The sequence below is a fragment of the Schistocerca serialis genome, chromosome 7 (genome assembly GCF_023864345.2).
Source record: "Schistocerca serialis cubense isolate TAMUIC-IGC-003099 chromosome 7, iqSchSeri2.2, whole genome shotgun sequence".
Taxonomy (NCBI): domain Eukaryota; kingdom Metazoa; phylum Arthropoda; class Insecta; order Orthoptera; family Acrididae; genus Schistocerca; species Schistocerca serialis.
The window spans coordinates 322,546,430-322,564,570 of record NC_064644.1 but is presented as its reverse complement, the minus strand read 5'-3'; the positions used below and the strand labels follow the sequence as shown (position 1 = coordinate 322,564,570).

At 38.5% G+C, this 18,141-nt stretch overlaps 1 protein-coding gene across 2 annotated transcripts in view; it reads left to right on the top strand.

Annotated features, from left to right (window-relative positions):
* Nucleotides 1-17,571, top strand: part of LOC126412740 (protein prenyltransferase alpha subunit repeat-containing protein 1) — a 38,668-nt gene extending 21,097 nt beyond the window's left edge. Inside the window, exons 4-5 of one of the 2 annotated variants that reach the window (XM_050082476.1) lie at nt 3,117-3,429; nt 16,977-17,571. In XM_050082476.1, the coding sequence (XP_049938433.1) occupies nt 3,117-3,429; nt 16,977-17,280 (617 nt within the window). In that variant the 3' untranslated portion in view covers nt 17,281-17,571. Of the gene's footprint in view, nt 1-3,113; nt 3,430-16,976 lie in introns of both variants that reach the window. The other variant, XM_050082475.1, reaches the window with a different exon arrangement.
* Nucleotides 17,572-18,141: the final 570 nt, after the last annotated feature.

Genomic DNA, 18,141 nt, shown 5'->3' with positions numbered 1-18,141 from the left:
GCAAATACAGAATACCCCAGAAGACATGACAATGTAGCAAAAATAATACATCAACAACTTGCCATACAACATAAACTAATAAAACAACACGTTCCCACATAGAAGTATGCACCACAAAATGTACTGGAGAATGATGAATACAAATTATACTGGAACAGAACCATTATAACAGATAAAACAACACCACATAACAAACCTGACATCATACTCACCAATAAAAAGAAGAAATTAACACAACTAATCGAAATATCCATACCCAGTACAACAAATGTACAGAAGAAAACAGGAGAAAAAATTGAAAAATACATCCAACTGGCTGAGGAAGTCAAAGACATGTGGCACCAGGATAACGTTGACATTATACCAATTATACGAGGTATGTCCACAAAGTAAGTTCCGTTTTGTTATATAAAACAAATGTGTACAAATACAGGAAAAATATTTACTGTACAAAAATCTACAACTGTTAAACTACTTTTCTACATACCTTCCGAAATTTTGTAGGCATTTGTCACAGCGTGACACAAGTTTTTGTATGTCTTCTTCATAGAAGGTTGACACCTGTGTATTCAACCATGTGGTAACATGTTCTTTCAGCTCGTCATCATCATTGAAGTGTTGATCACCGAGGAGAGATTTTAGGTGTAGGAACAGATAAAAGTCCCTAGGAGTGAGGTCCCGGCTGTACGGAGGATGATCAAACGCGTCGCAGTGGATTTCCCGTTAGAGTTGTTTGGTCACATTCGCTGTGTGAGGTCGGGCATTATCGTGGGGAAAAAAAAAAAAAAAAAGAACAACACTTTGGCAATAATCCTCGGCACTTGTTCTGTATTGCGCGGCACAGTTTTTTAATGGTATCACAGTAAATATGTGCAATGATTGTTTGGCCTCGTGGTAAGAAATCAATCACCAATATGCCTTTTCTGTCCCAAAAATGATGCACATGACTTTTCGAGGCGTCAAGATTTGCTTAGGCTTAACCTTCGTTGGGGATGAAGAGTGCCTCCATTCCACCAATTGCCGATTTGTTTGAGGGGTGTCGTACGATACCAAAGTTTCATCCCCTGTGACTATCCGAGGAAGAAAATCATCGTCTTCTTCACTGTAGCATGTCAAAAACTGAAGTGCACTGCCCATCCACGTTTTTTGTGTTGTCCAGTAAAAATTTTGAGTACCCAACGTGAGCAAAGTTTTCCAAATTGGGTTTTCAGAAACAGTTTCATGAATTAGTGATCGTGAGATTTGTGGAACTTTCATAGGAAGGGCACTAAGTGTAAACTTATGGTTGTGGTTAATCTTCTCTTCAATTTGGTGAACCAGTTCATCAGTAACCACAGACTGGTGTCCACTTCGTTCTTCATCGTGCACTTGATCACGTCCTTCATTGACCAGTCTGACCCATCTTCTAACCAATGAATCACTCAAAGCATTTTGTCCGGAAACCTCGCAGATTTGCCGATGAATTTCCTTTGGTTTAACTTTCTTTTCATTTAGAAAATGAATCACAGATCTGATTTCACACGTGGCGGCATTTTCAATTACAGCTGACATTATAAATAAGCGCTACAAAGCACACATCAGCAGCAATGATCTGAAAATGGCGTACATGTCTTCTCCTTGAGTCAGAATAACTGCCGCGCATGCTCGGATCTGCGATTGTACCGCTGCCGCGGATAGAGATAGGAACTGAACTTACTTTGCGGACGACCCTCGTACTATCAACTACAGGAGTCGTACCACACAATATCCACCAGTACATCAACGCAATACAGCTACATCCAAATGTATATATACAACTACAGAAATCTGTAATTATTGATACATTTTCAATTACCCGAAAGTTCCTAAATGCAATGTAACATATACTGTACAGTTAAAAGGAAGTCACGCTTGATCAAGGTCCGCGTCACTTTCCATTTTTAACCATACATAACGTCTGAGACAGGAAAGAGAAATAATAATAATAATAATGATGATGATGATGATGATGATGATGATGATGATGATGAAGACAGATGACACACTATGCCATGCAGCGTGTAGATAAAAGACTCACACAGGCATGTATTCAATGAGCTGCCACCATCTGTCATAACATCGGACATTGCTAGCCATTTTAGTGCATAAGGTATGCGTCATCTGCAATAAGGAAAGCCTTTCAGCACCATTTCAGTAAAGCACAGATGAGTAGAGCATTCAAGAAGAGAAAAAATGCAGCCACCTGGGAAGAGAATGAGAAGACAAAAGACTCGCATTCCTCTCATACTTTGGGCCAGTCTCAGCCAAAACTGTGAGGCTTCTTGAAAAAATCCAACATAAAGAACTGTCGTCTGACCACCGCTTGGAATTTAAGAGTATCTCAGCTCTGGAAAGACGTAGTAAAACTGAATGTATCTGGGACATACAGCATCTCTTGTGAATGTTGCCACCAGTACAGTGGGCAGATGCAGAAATGTATCTCTCAAATCTGCAAGGTCCACATCCAGCAAGTTCAACCGGGACACACAGAGGAACTCAGCAATAGCAGAGCAGAGCATAAAGGAAGAACTAGATTTTTACTTTCGGAACACTGATGTGCTTTGCTGAGCAGCCGGCTTTGGGACAGTATTAATAGGCATCCTTAGAAATAAAGATTTTTGACAATTTGGTCAACAGGGGTGAAGGACAAAAACTTTGTTCAGCTTGGAATCCTATGCTACCAGCAAAATGAAGAGAGCACCTCTGCATCATCCAGCATGTAGGACTCGAATGGACTGCATAGACAGAAATTTTAAAGTAGCCTCCAGTGCACCCACTACTCTCACCACTGCAACCTCACCCTCCTCCCCATCCAGCAGCTGGTGGAGACACTGCACTGTTAGTGTAAATATTACATCACCAGCAATATCTTGACACTTTGTCAGAAACTTATTCAACAAATCATGGCCTTTTAGCACTACCACCAGGTTGGAAACCCAAGAGCTTTTCATCAGTATTATATGCCAGGAAGTCTGCATTCACACACATTGTTGTCAGTGTTAGGATTGCTATAAACAGCAAGTTTTTTGAACAATACAATAAACTTTTATTTTAAATACCATTTAATTTGTAACACAAATAATTTCATTCCACAGCAGGTGTAGACAAGATACACTTACTGGAAGAGGAGTTGCAAGTGTGTGCAGTAGCAGCAGATCGATATGCTGGAAACTATCATGCCTGGCAACACCGAACATGGAGTATGATGAGACTTGCAGAAACTGATCAGTTGTGGTTGAAGGAGTGGCAGTGGTCAGAAGGCTGGATGTCTCTTCACATATCTGATTACAGTGGATTACATTATAGACAGTTTTTACTGCGTCACTTGCTGGGAGATGGAAATGCAGATATTGCAGCATGTACAGAAATAATCACTTCCGAACTGGAAAGCAGTACAGATCTTATTACAAGGTATGTTGCACTTGATTTTGTGTGGCGAGAGTAAAATGGGCACTGTAGTGTTTTTATTTGACTCTAAACCTGAATTCATAGGAGAGGAAATGCACAAAAAATCTCAAATTATATCATTACTGTATCTACTGTGGTGATTAGATCATAATTTAGGGTAGATTGTGCAGTACTCCATATTTGGCTAGCTTATGTTTCAGTGATATTTTTGATAATAGCTCAGGAAGTTGCAGGAATATAGCAGGAGAATTTTTTCAGATGTATACTGAACCTGTGATGGAGTAAAATTTTTTCAATATTTCTCGTCATGCTACCCAATATTATTATTGTTATACAACAAATGTGCTAAATGAGTATTTTGTTTTTGCGTAAACAAGCAACACATTTTTGGAGTTTTATTAATCAGGAAGATTCAGGCATTAACATTTGGTGCTGGAAAAGCTGATTTCAGTGAGACAATCTCTGTGATATAACTGTTTGTAGGCCTGACCAGAAACAACATAGTAAAAATGCATTGGAATTTGGGCTCCAGCTCTCAGTTGGTATAAGACTATGGAACGACAAGTTAAGTTTTTATCTTTTCTGTTTTTTCCTCGTAGGCTATTTACTAAATTTCATGCGTGTTCTTCTGTTTAAGAAGTTTAGTCTCGCGTTTTTGTAAGTGTAAATTCCTTCAGTCTGTAGCACTGTAGTTCCTCACTGAACAGTCAGGTACGTAGCTGGTATATGCATCAGGTTTGGTGACACATCAGGAGGGTAGCAAGTTGCAGTTCTAGGATTCTATCTGCCTTTGCAGTCTAATACTTCATTAGTCTTGCTATGATGGTTAGGATGTGTGCATGCTGTGCGTGGATGCAGGAGGAGTTGGCTGCAGTTTGCGAACAGCTGAATGCCTCTTTGGCTATGATCAGTTACCTTCAGGCTGATGCCTGGGGGTGTAGCAGCGGTGGAGAATCGGGCGTGTTGCATGGGACCCTCAGGTGTTGCTTGTTTTGCCCACAAGTTCTGCTCCACTTCCGAGGCACCTTATGTGGTGAATCTGTCATCACAGCATAGTGAGTGGTGAGTGGTAATGCGTTTGCATCACTCGAGGCAGAGGAATAATGTGAGGACTGGCTGCCTGGCCTAGGTCATTCACCTTGTAAATGGACAGGTCGCTCCTTCAGTGGGGTCCAAGTAGTCACAAGGGGGGAGAGGTTTACTAGTTCTTGGGAGCTCCAATGTTAGGTGCATTATGGAGCCCCTTAGGCAGAAAGCATTCAGGGCTGGAAAGAAAGCCAATGTAAACTAAGTATGTCTGATGGGGGGCCTCACTGAGGTGTGGAGGCAGCCTTGCCTGCAGCTATTGAACATGCAGGGTGCAGTCGTCTGCAAGTTATGATTCACATTGCCACCAATGATGCGTTTCGTGTAGTTTCTGAGGCCATCCTTGGTTTTTATGGGTGGCTGGCAGAGGTGATGAAGACTGCTGACCTTGCATGCAGTGTGCAAGTAGAGTTAGCATTGTTCCCAGAGTTGACCAGGATCCTTTGGTTTGAAACTGAATGGAGGGTCTTGACCGAAGCCTTTGTCGACTCTGTGACAGTCTTGGCTGCAGATTTCTAGACCTGCGTTATCGTATGGGGATTTGTGGGACTCCTCTTGATAGGTCAGAGGTGCACTGCATAAAGCAAGCAGCTACTCCGGTAGCAGAGTACTTTCGAGTGCACATGAGGATTTTTTAGGCTAGGCAGTAGTTTGAAGTGCTCTGATTAACATTCACCAGTCATTATGCAGCAAGGGAGGTCAAACGGCATTCAGGAAAGACACTTCAATGGTCATAATTTTGTCAGTAAACTGTCAAAGTATTCATAATAAAGTTCCCGAATTTATTGTCCTCCAGGAAAGTTCTCACCAGGACCGAGAACTGACTGAAAACCGGAGTGGAAAGCTCTGAGATATTTAGCGAGTCATGGAACGTATATTAGAAAGGTATATTAGAGACTATAAATGGGCAGCATTTGCTGCAGTTGACAAAAATATTGTCACTATTGAGATCGAAGTTGAGTGTGACAGAGAAGTTATCTCGCCACATATAACAGGTGTAGGTGACACCAATTTACTTGTTGGGTGTTGTAACTGGTCACCCGATTTCACTGTGCAGTTTCTAGAGTCATTCAAAGAAAGTCTACCATTAGTAGTGGGTAAATCCCAGATTGTGCAATATTAGTTGGAGGCAACTTTAACCTAGTGAGTATAGACTGAGATGTCTACGGATTCATTGCAGGGTGTACAGACACAGTCATGTGAAATACTTTTGAACACAGTTTTCTGAAAACTACCTTGAGCAGCTAGCTTGGCAGCCCACATGCAGTGGAAGTATCGTAGACCTTGTAGCTACAAATCAGCAGAACTTATTGATAATGTCAGTATAGAAAAGGGGATTAGTGATCATGATGTCTTTACAGCATATTACGAAAATTAATAAATCAGTCCCAAAGGCTAGGAGGGTGTTTCTTCTAGATAGAGTAGGTAAGCTACTGTTAGCATCTCACTTAGACAGTGAATTGATTTCGCTTAGTTCCAGTAAGATGGGTGTAGAGGAATTATGGGCAAAGTTTAAGCAGATTGTAAATTGTAATCTAGAGAATTATGTGCTTAGTTAGTGGATTAAGGATGGAAAAGACCCACCATGGTTTAATAATGAGATTGAGAAACTGCCGGGGAAGCAGAGGTTGTTGCACTCTCGGTTCAAAAGATCTATGCATGAAGCATACAACTACTACCACTGTTGCACCTTAGCTAAAAATTTGGCAGAGAACCTGAGAAAATTCTAGTCTTATGTAAAATCACTAAGTGGGTCTAAAGCTTCCATTTAATCCCTTGTTGATGAGTCTGGTGTGGCAATTGAAGATAGCAAAACAAAAGCTGAAGTTTTAAATTTCGTGATCAAGAAATCGTTCAAACAGGAGAATCACACAAACGTACCATCATTTGACCATCAGACACACTACCGCATGGACGATATAGCAATAAGCATCCCTGGTGTGGAGAAGCAGTTGAAAGATTTAAAAGCAAATAAATCACAGGGTCCATATGGACCCCAGTTCGATTTTATAAAGAGTACTCTACAGCATTGGCCCCATACCTGGCCTGCATTTATTGTGAATCTCTCGCCCAGCACAAAGTCCCAAGCAACTGGAAAAATGTGCTGATGTCTCCAATATATAAGAAGAGTGAAAGAACAGACCTGCAAAAATACAGACCCATATTCCTAACTTCAATTTGCTGCAGAAATCTTGAACATATACTCAGTTCGAATATAATAAACTTTCTTGAGACTGAGAAGCTTATGTCCACAAATCATCAGCTTGCCCTTTCCTCACATGATATACTGTGAACAAGGGATGCAGGGCAATGGAAAAATTCCCTATTTTTAGATTACCATAAAGCATTTGACTTGGTGCCCCATTGCAGGCTGTTAATGAAGGTACGAGCATATGGAATAAGTTCACAGATATTGAGTGGCTCGAAGACTTCTTAAGTAATAGGCCCCAGAATGTAGCCAGTTCGCCTTCCCCACCACACATTCTCATTCCATTTCACATCGCTTTGCAACATTAAGCCTAGATATTTAAACAACTTGATTGTGTCAAGCTGGACACTAGTGATGCTGTATCCAAACATTACATGCTTGTTCTTTCTATTCATCCACGTTAAATTACAGTGTATCCAGATTTAGCTAGCTGCCATTCAGCACAACAACTGGAAATTTCATCTAATTTGTCTTGTATGCTCCTACAGTCACTCAACTTCGACACCTTGCCATACACCATGGCATCATCAGCAAACAACATATATATCAATTATTTGCTAGAGGTATTACAATCTCAGTCTTCCTCTGCAGTTTTTGCCCTCTACAGCTCCCTCAAGCACCATGGCAATCATTCCCTGATGTCTTAACAGATGTCCTATCATCCTGTCCCTTCTCCTTGTCAGTGTTTTCCACATATTCCTTTCTTTTCCAATTCTGCCCAGAACCACCTCATTTACCTTATCTGTCCACCTAATTTTCAACATTCATCTTTAGCACCACATCTCATATACTTCGATTTTCGTCTGTTCCAGTTTTTCCATAGTCCATGTTTCCCTACCATAAAAAGCTGTGCTCCAAACGTACATTATCTGAAATTTCTTCCTCAAATCAAATTCTGTGTTTGCTGTTAGTAGACTTCTCTTGTCCAAGGATGCTGTCATTGGTTATTTTGCTGCCTATATAGTAGAATTCCGTAACTTCACCTACTTCGTGGCCATTACCTTTAATGTTAAGTTTCTCACTGTCCTTGTTTCTGCTACTTCTCATTATTTTCGTGTGTTTCTTCGATTTACTCTCTATCTATATTCTGTACTCATTAAACTGTTCATTCCTTTCATGAGATCATGTAATTCTTCTTCACTTTCACTCAGGATAGCAATGTCATTAGCAAATCATATCATTGATATCCTTCCACCACGAATTTTAACCCCACTCTTGAACTTTTCTTTTATTTCCATCATTGCTTCTTCGATGTACAGATTGAAGAGTAGGGGTGAAAGACTACATCCCTGTCTTACACCCTTTTTTATTCGAGCACTTCATTCTTTGTTGTCCACCCTAATTATTCCCTCTCGATTCTTGTACGTGTTGTATATTACCCATCTCTCCCTATAGCTTACTCCTATTTTTCTCATAATTTCGAACATCTTGCATCATTTTACATTGTTGAATGCTTTTTCAAGGTCGACAAATCCTATACTGTATGTCGTGCTTCCATTGTCAACCGGAATGTCAGAATTACCTATCTGGTGCCTTTACCTTTTGTAAAGCCAAGGTGATCGTTATCTAACACATCCTCAATTCTCTTCTCCATTCTTCTGTATATTATTCTTTTAAGTAACTTTGATGTGTGAGCTGTTAAACTGATTGTGGGATAATTCTCGCACATTTCAGCTCTTTCAGTCTTTGGAATTGTGTGGATGATATTTTTCTGAAAGTCAGATGGTGTGTCACCAGATTCAAACATTCTACACACCAACACAATGTCATTTTGTTGCCACATCTCCCAATGATTTTAAAATTTCTGTTGGAATGTTATCTGTCCCTTCTGTCTTAATTGATCTTAAGTCCTCCAGAGCTCTGTTAAATTCTGATTCTAATACTGGATCCCTTTCAAACTACCACCAATGAAATAAGTGCCAAATACATGGTGTCAGATTATACCACACGATGCATTCAAACTCCACAGTCGTTTGAACACTTTGTGGGGCCAACACAAGTTTGTCACTGACCAGTAATTCTTACAATTAACACATTACAGTAACATATATCTACTGTCATAAATAGGTTTTATCTGTCAAATCATTTTATTGCTGGATAACTCTGTGGCAGTAATTCACACTATGTTTAAAATCAATGCATGTATTGCTTGCTGTAATGAAGTGAGGAAGATATATAGGGGTGCCGATGAGGAATATGCAGAGCATTTCATCAAATGATACCAACTTTCTTTGTATTTGTTGAGAACTGACAATCACATTCATTGTACTAGCTACATAAAATGTCATTTCATCTCTTTTGTTTGTGACATTCTTCCATTGGTTGTGCTTGTTGGGGTAAAACTCAATTTTGTGAAGCATTTTGCTGCTATTAATGAAGATGGAATGAATAATATGCCATCTAGCGAAGCACCGAGCTGCACATGTGATTTCATCTTATTGTGTATTATTAAGTAATATTGACTCATAAATGACAATGAAATGGTTTAGAAGTAATGTACTATGAATAAATTTAGGCATTCCTCCTTATATACATAATGTGTGTAGACAGTGGTTCCACTGCAAATCAATGAAACCGTCCGAAGGGAAAATATGACTAAAAAACAATTTCTCATAGTGGTGATGCAGTGGTAACAGGCCTAAAAAAAAGTTGGTACTTTCAGACTTGTATGCTTGGGGCTCTGGTGCAGACTAGTAAATGTTAGGTGTGTCGTGTATTACAAGCTTTACAGATTTTCTTTCTTTATGCTGTCCTGGGGTTCTAATGTCCTGACGAATTAAAGTGTGAGTGTGGATCTGGATTATATTGGCTTATTCCCCCAAATCACCTTTCACTTCTTTACGAGATGACTTACTTGGAGTTTGCAGCCATTCTTCTTTACTGAATAGCTGGCTGCTGGAAACCCTCTTGACTTCTTCTCTGTCGAATAACCCTAGGTGCAGGAATTTTAGACTCTTTCTACTTATGAAATAAGTAGACATACAAACTTTGCTTTTCGTCAACTAACGATGTATTTGACTTTCATACACAATGAAAATCTCACTTTCCACATGAATATGTAACTTCCTGCTAGTCTCTCGTACAGTTGGATGTTAGAAACAGAGTTACAGTTAAAAGAAATTTGGCTTGGATACCATGGCCTTTCTTAACATGAATCATAAAACAAGTCTTGCCTCTAACAAGGTTGTGTCAAGAGTCCACAAGAGTACTTTTTCAACTGTTCTTGTTTTAATAACATTAGTCAATGACGCAATAAGCATAGAGCTGCATATAAACTCTGTGGTTCTTCCTTACACACTCACTGAAACATCTATGGATTGCCCGACAGGTACTTGTCGGTGCTGTCCGACCACTGCGTCTACTTTCTTCCCGCGACAGATTTTAAACCTGCACACACAAACATGTGATGTGCAGTAGGTAGGATTCTACCATCCCACACTCATATCCAGAGTATCGTGTGTTTGAGACGGTAGAAGGCTGAATAGTTTTAGAATTTACACAGAAATTCTTGAATCACTGCAGGTTTTCTACTTTTACTTAACTGTGTAAAAGTGAAAGTACTACCAAATACATGAACACATTTGGAGGAAAGTGTTTATTTTATTTTGTTGCCCCTGTACTTTGAGTTGCTCAGAATTACTGCCCAGCAACACGGTCCAACAGTGTGTGGCATTGTAACAAATAACCATTATGCAGTGAAACCCACTTGTTTCAACTTGATCAGTGCGGTGCATGAGTTGAGAAATGATGAATGAAGAAGCTACTTCTGTCCCATCTATATCTACGACACCATCGTCACAGTATTAAGCGAGAAGAACTATTATAAATATCGCACAGTGTTGTGAATGGAAGAAAACATAAACAGGAGAGTACATTTAAAAAAAAAAAAGGTGAATAATTACTTGATAGTGATGATTGTATAAACACTGCAAAATGAGGCACAATTACAAATGTGTAAAATGTCGTGTGTCCTCCTTTTTGAATAATTGTGTTACAACAGCCTTGATTTAATTTCATTACTGCTCAAGGTGTCACCACTCTGTTCGATGAAATGGCCATGCAAGCATTAACATGCTACAGATCTATTGATAGTAGATTGCAGAGTACCCCATGTTGCTGACTGTTGCTGTTGAACAGTCTTTCAGTCCCAGAGATCGGTTCGATACATATCGGCACAACTCATTACTTTTCGTGAGTATGAAGTCTTGTTTTCTCTGGATCACGGGGTCCCGGTTTAGATTCCTGGCAGAGTTGGAGATTTTTCTCTGCCCAGGGACTGGGTGTTTGTGTTGTTCTCTTCATTCGTGCCAGTGGCGAGAGTGGACTGTGGGAGAAAAAAAAATGGTCTGTGTAAAAATTGGGACTTTGTATGGCCGCTGATAACCGCACAGTTGAGTGCCCCACAAACTGATCATCATAATCATCATCATCATCATCATCATCATCATCATCTTGTTTTCTGCTGTTACCAACCACAACGATCTAACAGTTGATATAGTCTGTGTTACAACAGATTTAACATAATTTTGGAAATTGTGCTAAACTGAATATGAATGTATCTGTAAAATGCTTCTACAGAACTTATTACTTCCCAGTATTTCTACCATAGCGACCAGACTTTGAAGCAATGAATTCTTCTGTCATCCAGTATCACCAACCAGCTTCCTCAGATTCCCGCTTCATTTTACAGCTCAATGAATATAAAACAGTTATGAATCATTGTGTAAACTTTGGATCACAATGGGTATTATGTGTGTAACATGTAGATTCGACTCTGAATATTTGGGTGCTATTTGAAATATCGCAGATGGTTTAAACTGATAATATATCAGTTTGGGTATGGCACCAGTAAAATTTTAAAAAATCAAGGTTTTTAAATAAAATTTAAGGTTTTCCTTATTTTGAAAATGCCTGGCTTTTCCAGGTTCGCTGGACACTCTGACGGAGATACAGGGAGCAACTTAGTCTTTTAAATGGAGCTGTGTAATTTTTGTTTGCATGTCTGACATGAAATTATAGATCAAATTCACTTGAAATGTATCGACAGTTACATGACATCGGTGCCGCTCTCAACAGAAACCTGAAGAAGTCTGAAACTGCCAACTTTTTTGTTAGGACTGTTACTCGATACACCTAATTTAATATCTTTAAATTGTTTAAATTTGTATTTGTGATTATGCATTAAAGAAATAGCTTGTAATTAATTATGTATATTCCAATTATTATCAACATAAAGTTTTGAAAAAATTAACAAAAATATAATAAGAAAGCAACATGGAAAGAAATTTGTCTTGAAAAACTTGGAAAAAACCTTGAATTTGAAAGTGGTCAATCACTGGACACACTGTCAGTGATAAATGAAGCTACAAAAATGAACTACCCTTTATGTTATGAGCCCCTGAGCACCGACTGTGTGGCTGAAAACAAATTACAAATATATTTTAGGCAGCATTTCTTTGAAGTGAATACATTATGTGCTCTTGCTTCTATCTCCACAAAAAAGGCAGTTCTCCATGTAATTTGTCCAGGACTTGAAGCCATTGACTGTAGTAAAAATAATTACTTACTTTGCACCAAATAGAAGAGACTACCGCAAATGCTCACACAAATTATTTTAGCATCCGTATCAGTTTCAGTAGAAAAGCAAAAAACTAAAAATAAAAGACAATTTATTCCAAAGTGTATCTACAATTTTTACAGAATTTACAATTCACTGTTACAGCCTGTATTATCACAAAAAGGCAGTTCCACGTGTTAGCTACCCAATAATAGAAGCCATTGAAAACTTAGTAGTGAAGTGGCTTGGCATCCCCTTTTTCCCATTGCCTTATAAGGCATTACAAGACTGAAACAATACTGGTTCCTTACTTGGTTACCAACTATGTGAAGACAATGCAGAATATATGTACATGTGTTAGATAGTGATGACAACACAGAATATATAGATGTTTTCAAATTATTAGACCAAAGACATAAAAAAAATGCGTTTATTACACATTTACATCCACATACAGATTATATTTGTACATTCAATACTTTGTGTGCATGCCTTTGTCCATAATCAACATTTTTATCCTGTTGGTATAGTTTTTATTAACTTTTCACATGTCATTTTAATATCATTGTCATGATACCAGATTTTCTCTAGTTTCTCCTTGAGATCTTGTTTGGTGCTTATTGTAAATTTCCTTATCCTCTGTTTGACAATAGCTCAAAAATTTCCAATTGGGTTCATATCAAGGCTATTTCCTGGCGAGGGAAACACTCAATTGCTTTTCTTCCAAGTACTTGGAAACACTTTTGGCATCTTTATTAGGAAACCACTCATTTATTTGGGGGGGGGGGGGGGGGGAGTTCCTTTTCAAGGAGTTCTTTACATTCCTCTTGCCTCATTGTCCCTTCAACAGTGTGTAATTTGCCATGACCTTTCACGGACATCACACTCCAGACCATAATGGAAGTTCGATGCTTCACACACACACACACACACACACTCACACACACACACACACACACAACCACGCGCACGTGTGCTCAGCTTTGAACTGTTCTCCAGGTCTGCAGCAAACATACTGGCTGCTTTCTTCCAGCACGGTGAATACAGATTCATCATTGAAGCATGTGTACAAAATTGCAAGTTAGAAAAGTTGTTAATAGTAGCATATGTGACCTCAACAGTCCCAAAATTCAAATGTTCATGTCTTCAGTATCAATAAAACATCACAATTTCAAACCAAAACTCCTATATTTAGAGATCAGACCCACTTAATTTATCGTATCATTGCACATACCTTAGCCCAGTCCTCACTCGTCCTCTCCTAAAGTTGTTTAGTCCACTGCAATCTTTTGGTTTTCATGGAAGGTGTGATTTTCTGTTTTTTCCTTGGTAAGCATGCCTTTAAACCACTTTCAAACAGCCTCCTCCTCTCTGTCGCAGGTGAAACTTCAACACCCAAACCTTTCAGCTGATGGCGCATGTCTTTAGAAGTAAATTTATGGTTCATTGTTGCCATGTTTATAAGTCTTCTTATTGTTCTATCACAGATTTTTCTTTTATGTCCACACTTACCTTTCCTGTTTAGCTTGTATTCACCACCTTTCTGCCCTGAAAGTTTGATTTTGCTGACAGTTTTCTGTAATATTCTCATTTTGTCAGCAATTTCTTGCTGTGTATAATTATTTTCAGCAAGAAGTGCTACCACATCTGAATCTTTCCGAGGTGAAACATCTTTTGTCTTCCCCATAAGCTCACTTTCTTTGGAAACCCCATGATTTATTCATATAGCCAAAAACATGCAAGTTCACAAGCTATATAATGTCTTGTTAATGTAGCAAGAAGTTGATAGAATAAATAACAAGCTGTAGTATGCCACAGAAACATAATAAAACATTACAGTAAACACAGTTTCAGAGCATGTACACAGTCGGCTAACACCAACACGATTTGGAGGGAAAATGAAAATGTTACCAACTGTGAAAAATTCAGTGGTCTGTAAGTTGCTTGGAGGGGAAATTTTGTTGTATCAATCAAACCATTAAAAAAAATCAATTGTTACACTTTTTCTTCTATTTTTACACCAGAAAACTTAAGAGTAAAAAAAATAATCGTTTAGTCTAATAATTTGAACACGTCTGTATGTACGATAGATAAATACAAAGAACTACCATAGTTCACTAATTTTCAAAAGCTGAGTTGCCTCCACCATCTTACAAAGATGGATGTGGAACCTAACCTGCTGTGTCCTAAATGCCAAGCAGCTGCTCATAAAGCGCTTGCCACAGTGTTTTCAGGCTTTAGCTACTGGCTCTGCCCTTTGGTATGGAAATTTGGAAGCTACCAGGTGTTTGAGACTTATCTGTGTCAACCATGGAAGGCAATCAGCATTTTTCCTACTTACGGGAATACCAGTTAATGAGGACACTGAGGAATGGTGATGTGGGATTCAACTCTAATTAAAACAGATTTGATTCTTGAGTGGAAATTAATTAAAGTTCTACATCCTGTCTCATCATCACTTGCTTCTTGGTAGGACAGTTCAGGTTCTGGAGCTAAAATAAAATTTCATTTAGGTCAAGATCCATCATATTTGTGATTAAAGATAGCTTTTATACAGTCACCTCATTTATTTGAAGGAAGATAATTGCTTCTACACAAAAGTAAATCGCCTTGCAATGGAACCAACGTGTGTGTGTGTGTTTTCTGGTTCTTTCCTGAAAATAATCACGACTACTACTCCCCGTTTCTTCAGTTTGTCATCACTGTGCAATTGAAAAGTTTTATCCCTGGGGCCGTTAAAAGTCATGTGCGCCAGTTAAAAATGACAACATCTGTACGTGATCGATATTACTGTCTTCTGCTCAAAGTAATGAGCAGTTGAACTGTAATCTGACTTGAGGTGGCAAGTGCCAAGACTGTATTGTGTTTCATTGTGCTTCCATAAGAGTCATCTTGCGGCTTCTATTGATCTGAATAGAAGCTGGCAAAGTGAGGCTGAGGCAGCTGTGCTCTGAGGTTTCGACTTCAGAGACAGAGAGAGAGAGAGAGAGAGAGAGAGAGAGAGAGAGAGAGAAACACATGCCAAAATGTGATCACATTCAAACTTAGGTCCTGGAATACTATTGTGTTATACTTTTCTCTCTGAATTTTTAATCAAGGGTAAATAAAATTGATAACCTGATAACTTTACCAGTGAGTCAGTCATTAAGAGTGACTCTAGCATATGCAATGATATGTATTAATTAACAAATATCTGGGTTTCTTTCTTTGTTAGTGGCCTCTCATGAGTGCACAAGTGTGCATCCTGACACATCACAAGCCTTGCTAGGTTTGTAGTGTTACAGGTGAAGGATTTAATCCTTTTTACAGATGGTTCAGATTAACAACAGGTGGAGGACTATTCAGTCTAACAGTACTCCTGACCTTGGGTCCTGTGCCACTGTTGTACGCAATGTACAGGAAGTATTGTTTTTCTCTGATAGCTTCCAGCCACTTCTGACATGTGCATCTGTATGCTACTCTCCAAACTGTTCTACTGTACAAGGTGGAGAATACACCACAAGAAACACTGTCTGTATGGGTCCTAATCTTTATTTTAGTCTCATTATACTTAATGTGAAGCTGCAGAATCATTACACAGTCTACCTTGACAACAGATTCTCTAAATTTATACGTCAAGGTTTAGTGATAACCTTATCTTATTACATTACGCTTGTAAATTACAGTTCGTAAATGTTCCACTGTCATCTGTACAACTGCTAGACAAATTTTAAATTTATGGATTGATTGTTCTTGTTCCATAATTATTGACTTGACAATAGCAATCGCTGCATTATGCGGAATGATCTGCATTGTTTCTCAGTAAGATTCTGTATATGAAAATGTTGCTGATATTCTAAGTAAGAGTACATCCATGATTAATCTGAGAACACCCTTTTTGACATTACAAATAAAAATTATTCAGTGAAATTTAAAGAAGATGATTTAATGGAATCAATTTTCCATGTTTGTTTCTATGTTTGAATATTGTGCTTTATAAGAATGTCAGGTAAAGTGCATTCGATCTATAATTACATCACCTTTGGCCCCAATAGTTTAATGTGAATTACTCGGTGAAATACTGTTTTTGACGTGACATTTAGGAAAATAAGAAAACCAAGGTTGATTGTTTTAAGATAAATTATGTGCATATAATAATTCCCTGAACATCAAAGTAACACAACAGTTTGTAATTGGTGAACTATTAAATTTTTTTGAACTTCAGTGTTCATTCATTTTCTCAGCATTTAATGTGTGTGCCTAAATAAAAATACGTTAGCACTTAAGCAGCAGCAAATATATTACTGTTGAACTCTCATATCTATGAACCTTTAGATCGCACAAAGATGGGTAATTATGTGCATTGTAGGAACTCCGAGGAAAGAAACTAGATTTGTTCATCACTTAAAATGTCTGAATAGAAATAACTTCCTTGTGTATGGTTAGTGGTTCTTTCCTAATACAGTTTTCCATCTCTCATGCAGGACTTTCCATTTGATAAGATATTTCATTTTTTTTTTGTACAACTTTAATTATTAATTTAGCATGTACAGTTGAGAAAGCATTGCTCCATTCATTTAGAATCCTCTTTATTGCCTCATGGTTTTGTCTTACTGTTTATGTTTTAAAGCAAATAAATGTTGTTATTTATAAATGTTTATTAATGCATGTAGTAAATTTGTGCTTACACTTATGTTTCCATTTCTTTCCAAACTTCAGGTATCCAAGTCATGAGGCACTGTGGAACTATCGAAGATCAGTTTTGACGTGTACTAAAGAATATCTCCCAAAATTTGACTCTTATCCAGATGCTGCAGCCCTCACAGCATCTGTAAATGGGAAGTGTGTTCCTGAGAATGGTTTTGAATGTGGGACAGTTTTTAAACCTGAAGAATTTTGGAAGAGAATTGTACAACAAGAACATCATTTTGTGGAAAGGTGTAAGATGACAGACAAACAATTTGTACTTCGTCACTTACACTGGATGCTCAAAGCTCTTGGAGTTAACTTGGAAGAAGGATGAGAAGATAAGAATAATACACTAAATTCAAGTACAAAATTTAGTCCTTCTGCTCAAGACGTCCTGCACATTACAGTTGTGGGCTTGATGCTGCAGAGTCTTTAATTCACTGACCATCACTTTAGTCATTGTGAGGATTATTGTTTGTGAAGTTGGAGGAGCAATGATTCACAGCTTGTTAAAAGCAGAATGGTGCCTTATTATTTTTGGTTTGATAAGAATGAGTAAATTGTACTGCAGCTGCCATGCTGCCACCCAATTCAGTGGTAGCGCACACGCGTGCCCCCCCCCCCCCCCCCCACACACATACCTGTTTCTATCTCTATCTGTGCACTATCTGTGTGTGTGTGGGGGGGGGGGGGGAGGGGTGTTGGCGGAGGGAGGATGGGGGGGGGGGGTGAGAGTGAGTGATACAGAAGGTGGAAGACACCATGTCCTCTGTCCAGTTTTCCTTGTTTTTCTGTGAAAAGATGTGTATCTTAACAGTTTAATAAGTGATGTACCTATCTGTGCCATTTGTTGTTCAGTATTAAGTTTTATCTACTGAAGAATCTGTTTCTGTACCTGTCGTTGTTGTTTATGTTGTTTACTCTGAGTCAGATGTTTTGTTTATTGTTACTTTTTGGAAATTAAAGTGGTGGTCATGCTATTTTTCTTGAAAACTGCTTATTCATTACTCATTTGCAGCTCAGTTACTCACCAACAAATTCCTTTGTGTGAAATTTATGGAATATCGGATATTATCTTGCATTTTTTTTCTCCAATCAGTCTCAAGACACAATAGTAGATTCCCCTCTCACCCCTTACCTACCCTCTTTGTGAAGAACTGTGTGTGCTTACTTAGCAGTTCTGCATCTGTTGTAC